This window comes from Filicampus tigris, chromosome 3, assembly GCF_054856515.1.
Source record: "Filicampus tigris isolate MCC_2025a chromosome 3, RoL_Ftig_1.0, whole genome shotgun sequence".
NCBI classification, from domain to species: Eukaryota; Metazoa; Chordata; class Actinopteri; order Syngnathiformes; family Syngnathidae; genus Filicampus; species Filicampus tigris.
Genome location: NC_141219.1, coordinates 30178673 through 30187830, shown reverse-complemented (window position 1 = coordinate 30187830; position 9158 = coordinate 30178673). Strand labels below are relative to the sequence as shown.

Here is a 9158-nt window from a genome sequence, read left to right as displayed (position 1 = left end):
ATTGGATTGATCCATTTTGATCCAGCCTTTGATTCTCTCTTACTGACAATCAGCAAAATATGCACCATGACGATTCAGAGAGCAAAAGTCACAGTCCACACCCAAATCTGCACAATCACTCCACAGCCAATTTAGTTTTGGCACAAATCCGAACAGTCCAATGTTGTCTCCAAGTCCAGTTCCACACTCTGATTCAGGCTTGAGCATAAGGAATAAATCCAACTTCACTCACTGGGCACAAGCAATCTACTTTTCCCACAGGATGATTCAATTTTGAGCAATATGGCAAAAATGACATCAAACAACCACAGCATCAATGTGCATTCAATATGTATGTGTAATCAGCACCAACTGTGTCCAGGCAAGCATAAACATCACGGATGAATAAAGTGAGTTCATCATACCATGCACTGCGTTCCATCACTTCCTTCAAATTGTACTCATGGTTAGAGAGATGTTTTTTCAGGGCCGATACCCTATAGCGATTGGTAGTCAAGGAGGCCGATAACCGATATTTGGAGCCGATATTTATTTTCAGTAAAAGAAAATATTGGCATCAAAATTTAAAAAAAAAACTTAACTTTGTTGAAACATCTTCAAGCATCTGTTTATTGAACACTTTTTCAGATTTGCATTATGTTGATTTAAAAAAAATGTATTACTATACATTTTTGACAATATTTTTATTATCATTATATTCATATACATCTTTGCTATAAAATTTTAACAAAAAGTTCAGGGAGCACCCAGGGTCGTCAGCATGTCTTTAAAAGTGAAATGAAAACAAACAATAGCTCAATATAGTTTACTACAGTAAATGAAGTCCTCCAAAATGACAGAAATGTTAAACTCTCACACATCTTTTGTTTTGACTTCAACACCGTTTTAAATTTACTCATTATCGGCCATCAGATTTTTAAAAAAGGCAGATGCCAACAAACACTCAACTCGGCCCACACACAAATAGACACCTCTTTCCCCAAGCGACTAACGATGGGCAGATTAAGCCTTCTGAACCTTCGAAGCTTTCTGTCCAACTGGTTCACAAAAAGGTTCAGCTCGTGAGGCATCATGTGCACACAAACCCCACCTGGTGGCCAAAGCCATGATTGTCATTTGAACTGTGTGATTGTTTTTTTTTTTTCAGTTTTACAACAGTGTCTTCATGAAAATAATAACACCAAAATGAAGTCTTCTGGGGTTCATTTATGTAATCTGTTAATGATTCATATGTGGTTAATGCTATGGTACAAAATGAACAAACGACATGCCATATTTAGGTTCAAATTTGGGTATAACAATAGATATTGACGATTGTGATATTGACATTGATTGTGTTTATGAATGCTTTATTAAAAAAACAATTAAAAAAAAAAATATATATATATATATATATATATATATATATATATATATATATATATATATATACAATTCAGAGCTCCCGCAATTGTCTGCATCCGCTATTACTGCTCGAAAAACCTCGGGACATCCTGTGAGGGTTCACGACTCCGTCATGTGTATATTCTGATGCTTTTCATTGGCTAAGAGGCTGAGATTGGATTAAAAAAAGAAAATGACGTAAATGCTCTCCTAAGGGTAGAAAGACGCAACAGCGCTCCTGGCTTTTGTGGTAGAAATGCGGTTATGCGCTCCGGCCTGAATGGGTTAAATAAAACCCTTCCACCATTCATCCACCAGGTCACTGTGGTGGCAGGGCAGGGTTTCAAAAGCATCTTTTTTGCGGGGTTGATATGAATTATTATGGTAAAACCTGATTATTCCTGATTAAAATCAAACAACACAATAGCACACAATTCACTGACACAAATCTCATGTTCATGTAAATTTATTGCTAAATCAATGAGTTTGCTGTTGCGTTCCCAAATGCAGTTCTGATGCCCAGTGGCTTCTCAAGAGGGAGGGGAAAATCCATCCCTTGAAACCCTGAGTCATCATGGCTTCTTCTGAAACAATGAACATAATGGGTTTTGTCAGGTAAGAAAGAAAATAGTAGTACATATTAATTGTATATATTGTTGATACTGTCTGCAAAGGTCACTCACAACACTGGTAGAGTGTGTTGAGCCTGGCGATGTCATTGCGGCTCATCTCCCGAGCATTGCCAAATGATACATTGGCATTGGGAATGGGAAGCATGGTGGGCTGATTGTTCTTGGAGAAAGCGTACCTATAACATGACACAAAGCACTTTGTTAAAAGCCAAATATGGTCACATTCCAAACATACAACAGCCGTCCTCAAAGAAGACATCGTAAGTGTTGCAGGACAAGAAGCGCTGTACGAGCGCCATAGGAAATTGTATTTTCAATTTTCAGCCTTGAATTGGTGGTGCTCAAAGTGCTTTTTTTTTTTTACAATGCCCCATATCCCCGGCAGTGCCCTTGTGCATGACATTGCAGTTTTTCATACTTGTGGTACTGCATGACAGAGTTGTAGTCATAAGAGGTTCCCTGGTTGAGGGTGGCAATTTTCCTGAAGTTGTGCTCCATTCCTAAAGAAGAAAAACATATATTTTTTTAAATTTGAATCTAGAAGTCATAAGTGAAAAGTGATAAGACAATTATTCGTTATTAATTAGCAGAGATGGGCATTCCGTCCCGGGGACAGAACGGTCCAGACAGATGCTCATTTTGGGGACCGAGGACGAGAAGTTTTAAAAAAAGGACGGACTAAGCAAAGATGGAAGTGGATTTCCGTCAGTCCCTGTAATTGTCCTTAACCGGCTCAAGTACTGACTGACGTGTTGCGTTGGTTTCTTTTAAAAAGAACTCTCTTCTGCGATTCCAGCTCACAGGCTTAGGCCCAATCCCAATACCCACACTACACCCTAGGGTCCCCATTGAAGTGTGCACGCAATGGAAGTGCACATAGTGTTCCAGAGTGCAGGTTACAAGCGAATGAAAATTGACGTCATCCAGAATGGCAGCACGGTTTGTTGTTTTGGCAATTTTGCGGTTTCAAATTATTTTAAAACTTCAATAAAGTAGTAGTAAAGTAAAACTTGGGCTCGGTCTTCCAGTGAATGGATGCTATGGCTCCATTATTTAGACTATTTGCGGCGATCTGAAGCGCATGCGCAGAAGGTCGCTAAGTACGGAAGCTCCACTAGGACAAAACACGTAGGTGGCTCATCGATTGAAATTACACATACAAAACTTGAACTAAGCAATAATACGATATTTACACTTGAAGAGATATTTGTTCGGCATAGAAATGCCACCAAATGACATCAGTTTCCCGCTATTGTGGTCAAATCTGCAATGAATTGTGGATAATATGCTTCGCCATGGATGCGGGCTCGGCTGAAGCGTGAAACAAGGGCGCAAAAGGGACGGAGTACTTCTGAGAAATGGGAGACCCTTCACACTCGCAGCCTCGACGGGAACGCGCAATTGAGGGGCACAAGGGTGCAAGTGTGGGTATTGGGATTGGGCCATAGTCTGCCCTCACAGGCATATTCTGCCCTCTGGCGGTATGTAATATCATGGCTTATGCTTCAGGATGCCCATTTCACTGATGAGGAAAAAGATGAGGAGCAATTTTGTTTTGTAAACTAACTGTTAACATTTAGTACATACCTAAATTAAATTGTGTGCGATGTCCTTGTCTGGGACATCTCTAGAGTGTAAAAATCTCTCCAAGCATACATGCTCATGCAAGCGCCGCAGTACACTTAAACCTACGACCCAGAAGTGGAAGTCTTTCGTTCTCCTAAAATAACATTGCGTTATTTTGCAATACTGTAATTATTTTTTGCAAATGAACGCAATAAAAACTGAAAAGCTATTGCGTTATAACGCAAAAGGTTTGCAATAAAATGCAATAGTATTGTTTTATAACGTAATTTTAAATATTCTCGTGATGTTCCTTGACTAAATGCTATCTTGTGTATACAACAGTTTAAACTTTAACAGTTTAACAGTTTCAACTTTAACAGTTGTAAACAATTCAATCCACTCACGATACTCCCAGCCGCAAAGTGGATGTGAATAGGAAACTAGCCAGCTAAAGAGCTTTAAATAATGTTTATGAATTATGAAACCTCTGCCGTTAGCATCTCTCCCATGGCAGCATGCATGGACACTTTTTTTGGGGGGGGGTAGGGGGTTGGACTGATGAAATGTAATGACGGAAGCCCTTTAAAAGGACGAGGACAGACAGGGTCAGAGGACAATTATTTCTATGAATAAGGACGCAGGGACGAGGACGGGAGGGTGCTCAGGTCGCGGACGGAGGACAGACCGACAAAATAGGGTAAAGGGCCCATCTCTGTTGATTAGTATTCGATTATATCCAATCTACATCTCTATTACCAGATTGAACATTCTGCAGCAGAACTCTGATGTGGTTGTCTCTGTCATTGCGTGTCTGTTCGTGGTTGAATCCAAGAGCGTGGAGCAGCTCGTGCTGGACAGTGCCATGGTACAGGCATCCACTGCGAGCCAGAGAAACCACCTGCTTACCACCAGAACGGCCGACGTAGGAGTAGCATCTGAGCAAAATAAAAGAAATGTTGTTGAGAACTAAGAGCAGTGAAATGCTTTTCAACCAAATTCTTTACTGCTGTCATTTTTGTACCCATTGCGGGACTCGATGCTCAGCCAGTCGCGGTCATCGCTTCTGGTGGGCCTGAAGCGGATGCAGGAGAATGAAGAAAAGGACTCCAGTCCGCGGGTGATGATGGCCTTCTCACGGGAGGCTAGCAGCATGGTAAAGCAGTTGTTAATATTTCATTCATAGCACAACGGTACATGCATACAATTGCCAATTACACGAAAAAAATGTGTAATTTCACATTATCATGGTATTCCAAGATGGTAGTGTGCCTTGTATTGTCGTTGTAGGCTAACACCTTTCTTTTAGATTGACATTATGTAAACATTTTATAAAAACTAGTGCTGTCAAGCGATTAAAATGTTTTAACTAATTAATCTCAAAATCTTCCATACTTGATCACGATTAATCGTATTTTTCAACTCCAATTTTTTACGAAGCCTGGAACTGATATTTACTTGGGTAAAATCTTGGAATTAATGTGGAAAAAAAATAATTCAAGGACTGTTCTAATAGCTTTCTTTGATCATTGAATACGATTCTTTTCCTGTAAAAGACAACAGTTTAACGATACACCAAGGATGTACAACTAATATGGTATTTGAATTTGGCTTTTCAAAATGTGCAATTTTGTATGACTATTACTTTGTACTACTTTTTAAAGTAAAACTACGTAAAATTCCATCTTTGCGACAGTGACTCTCCTCTAAGTTTGGCTGCAAAGTGAGCAGAGGTCAGCTGCTACAAGGAGTAAATAAAACGAGTTAACTGAGTTATTTTTTTTAGTGCATTATCAAATTTAAATTAATCTCCATAGTTAATGCTTTAACTTTGACAGCCCTAATAAAAACATATTCCTCACTTCAATATGTCGTTTGTCCATGCTAAGGAGACAAACACCTCTTGCAGGAGGTTTGCACCCATGTACTTGCTGTGTTAACACCTGCCCAATTGCACCAACGGAAGAACCAAAATACAGTACATTCCTATTAAAACAAACTAAAAGGCTCGCGTGACCCTAGCATCATATTTACCCCTAGCATCTTTCTTTTTTATGCCACGTTTGGTTTACGTGCGTATGTTCAGGTTAAATGCTGCATTTAACACAGCGAGCAAGCAGTGGCAATTTAGCCATAAATAAATTTCCAGTGCCATAGTCTCTATGCCTGAAGAGGTACATGCTCATCAAAATTCACAGCATATATCCTCCAGGAATCCAGTAACTGAAAAAAATCTTAAATTGCTGACACACAGGTTACAGAAGAGTCATGAAGCCACTTACAGAAGTGATTGGTGATGTAATAAGGAACGTACACCTTTCCATCACTCCACTTGCCCCATTTACACCCTCGACTGGTGCAGGGGTCACCGTTTCTCGCTGCATCACTGTCGAGGGCAATGTCTCCTTCAGTCAGAACTGGCTCATCAGCTGAACGGACTGGGAGACATCATTCACATTGTGAACAAAGCCTGTTTATTCTCTGCTGAACTTTTCCTCTGAGAATGTACCATCCGACACTCACTCCGGTTACTGTTGGCTCTCTCCAGAAGTTCAGACACAGAAAGGTCGCTCAGATCTTCTGCAACATCATCTGTTTGTGACACAAACGGAATTTCACCTGGAGCAAAAGGTGTTACAATGTTTTGCAAGTAAAGTAAGTAAACATTTGATACATACCTGCCTGGTTGTGTTGCACAGTAGTATGGAGGGATCAAAAGGGGAAATTATTTATTAGAAATGCAGATGAACACATACTTTGAAAAAAAACGGATTAAATCCTAAATTACAATTGCCAAAAAGAAAAACAATGGACATGCCGCATATCTGAAGGTAACTCCAAATAACACTGCAACAACAATTTCACTGAATTTAATTTTAAATAAACCCAGATTAAAACTATTGAGTGACATTATTATTATTAATAGTAGAAGTAGTAATAGTAGTAGTATCTACATGCCATATTTGCAATGGCAATGCATCATAGCCTTTTATAGAGGAAGTGACTATCTTAGATAATTTACTAATGGGACAACACGGTCATAAAAGGTAGTGGGCAGGTTTTGACTTAACCCAGTAGATAAGTGATAAAGATCATGAAACATGAAATGGAAAAAATATCCTGTTGATATAGCTATCTTAGTGTTCTAGTCCCTAACCCTGGCATAACTGGTGTTGCAACACTGATATTGTAATTGATTATACCGTCTAAAAACATTACTCATTTGTGACACTTGGTAACTTAAAATACCTCATTGTCAGCCCAACAGTAGGCAGACAGCAGCAGTATAGCCAGAGCGGAGAACTTCCAAAGAGCCATTCTAGTTGACCTGTTGGACAAATACTGATAATTAGAAGACAGAAAGACATGGTTTCTGAGCATTGTACAAGCAACAAAAACGCATGAACAGGAGCTGTATAAAAACTATTTGGAATATACATCTTACATCTAAGACCTTCAAGTAGACTACATTTCCTCGAGCTCCTACTACCATAATCAGCAACTAAGCTTACCTTGAATCCTCTGTGTGGATTTGAGAGCTGATGTTTTTGTTCGGGCTTTTATATGCTTTTATGCCTGGAAAATCAAATATGGATTATCAGAGTTGACAGACTTATCAGCAACATATGGTTCAAGCACACAACATTGCAAATGTCCGTGGGAATTGCACATTTGTACGAAAGTGAATGGTCAGCAAAGGTGTTCAATGTTGATTTGTTTGAGATTGGTACCGTTTGGGAGATCTTTCAAACGTGAGGATTAAAAATGGTTGGATCAAAGCACGATCGTGGGAGGAATGCCATGAAAACCTATGGACAGCATGCAGTTAAAGAACAACAATGCCTGGTTAAATTCAGTAAAAGACACACACACACACATACTTATTTTGAAAAAAAAAAAAGGGCAATTATCCGGATAAACCTATTTTACTGAAATTCGGTCTGTTTAATATTAGATCACTCTCTTCGAAAGCCCTGTTAGTTAAATACCTCATAAGAGACCATAAACTGAACATGATTGGGCTTTGCGAGACCTGGTCCAGATTAATTGTTCCAAATAAAAACAATCCTAAATATTTATTTGATACAGTGGCAATGCTAATAACAGCTGCCGACCTCCAATAGCTCCTTTTATTCAGTCCACGACTTCATGCAATTCTTTACGAAGATTGAGCGCATTCGGGACAAGATTAAGAACACCGCTCCTAAAATCCTGTTGAATTCCGTGAATACTGATGCTAGTAGGGGTTTTAAATCTCACGTTTATTGCGAAAATTCTCGAAAAAGTTGTAGCGCAACAGCTTAGTGACTATATGGCCGCTAATAATCGACTTGAAATTCTTCAGTCAGGATTTAAAGCCCATCACTCTACTGAGACGGCTCTTGCTAAAGTGACTAATGATCTTCTCTTAGCTATGGATGCCGACACCTCATCAAGACTACGCTTACTTGACCTTAGTACTGCTTTTGACTCCGTCAATCATAACATACTATTAGAACGCCTTGAAGGATGTGTTGGTATCTCAGGCTCAGCACTTTCTTGGTTTAATTCTTACCTCTCAGAAAGGATGCACCATGTAATCCATGGCAATGCGACTTCTGAGTTTTGTAAAGTTACATCTGGAATCCCGCAGGGATCCGTACTAGGACCCCTATTGTTTAGCATCTACATGCTTCCGCTTGGTGATACTATATGTAAATATAACATTAGTTTTCATTGTTATGATGAAGATACCCAATTATATATGCCGCTCGAGACAAACCCGGCTGATTGCTGTAATTTAGAGGCGTGCCTTGCCGAGATTAAACAATGGATGTCTCTCAATTTTTTGCTTTTTAACTCCGATAAAACTTGAGATGTTGATTATTGGCCCTGCTCGTCATCGGCACCTATTTATGAACGCCACTCTGAGGCTCGATAAATGTACTATTACCCAAAGTGATTCAACAAAAAATCTTTTTTTATATTTTATATATATATATATATATATATATATATATATATATATATATATATATATATATATATATATATATATATATATATAATATACACACACACACGCACCCCCACACGCACACACATCCCCACACACCCACCCACATACACACACACATAGACGGCAAAGATCTCTGGTGAAACAAACAGAGAGTGAGAAGTGAAACACTTGTGTATGTCTGGGCGGTTACGTCCTTATGTTTCAACTACTGATGCATTTAAGTTAAACAAGAATGTCAGTATTTGTAACTTCCAGTAAGGATTTCGCTTTCCTGAAGACAGACCTCCAACGCAGCAAGGCAGATTAATTTTACACGTCCGACATAGATTTTTTATTTTTTTTTACTTACGTTAACACATGTTTTCCTGTATGTTGGTAAGGCTGGGAAGCGCTGGGAGCACACAACTCCTTCGTTTTGCTGTTGAGGCCTCTAATTTCCCACTCTCACCGGAACATGAACACACCGTTATTCTGTTGACGTGAGTCACTCTCACGCTGTCAAGAATACGTGTCTGCTCATACTAATTCAGAACTGGGCAACGCCTACTACCCTTCTGCATATTTAATCGACCCACGTGTTC

The 9158-nt window shown here is 39.3% G+C and overlaps 1 protein-coding gene across 3 annotated transcripts; it reads right to left on the bottom strand.

Moving 5' to 3' along the window:
* Nucleotides 1-1833: 1833 nt before the first annotated feature.
* On the bottom strand, nt 1834-9105 carry LOC147150613 (hatching enzyme 1.2-like). 3 transcript variants are annotated; one of them, XM_086025242.1, is made up of 10 exons: nt 8927-9105; nt 7310-7387; nt 7091-7154; nt 6827-6906; nt 6102-6173; nt 5861-6016; nt 4603-4723; nt 4338-4516; nt 2434-2515; nt 2059-2191 (listed from the first exon to the last, which is right to left on the bottom strand). In XM_086025242.1, the coding sequence occupies exons 4-10, from the start codon at nt 6894-6896 to the stop codon at nt 2059-2061; spliced, it is 813 nt and encodes a 270-aa protein (XP_085881368.1). In that variant the 5' UTR covers nt 6897-6906; nt 7091-7154; nt 7310-7387; nt 8927-9105. The 3 variants fall into 3 exon arrangements, with proteins under 3 accessions (XP_085881367.1, XP_085881368.1, XP_085881366.1); XM_086025241.1 differs by lacking the exons at nt 7310-7387; nt 8927-9105 and adding an exon at nt 1834-1967 and having other exon boundaries at nt 2067-2191; nt 7091-7158; XM_086025240.1 differs by lacking the exons at nt 7310-7387; nt 8927-9105 and having other exon boundaries at nt 7091-7159.
* Nucleotides 9106-9158: the final 53 nt, after the last annotated feature.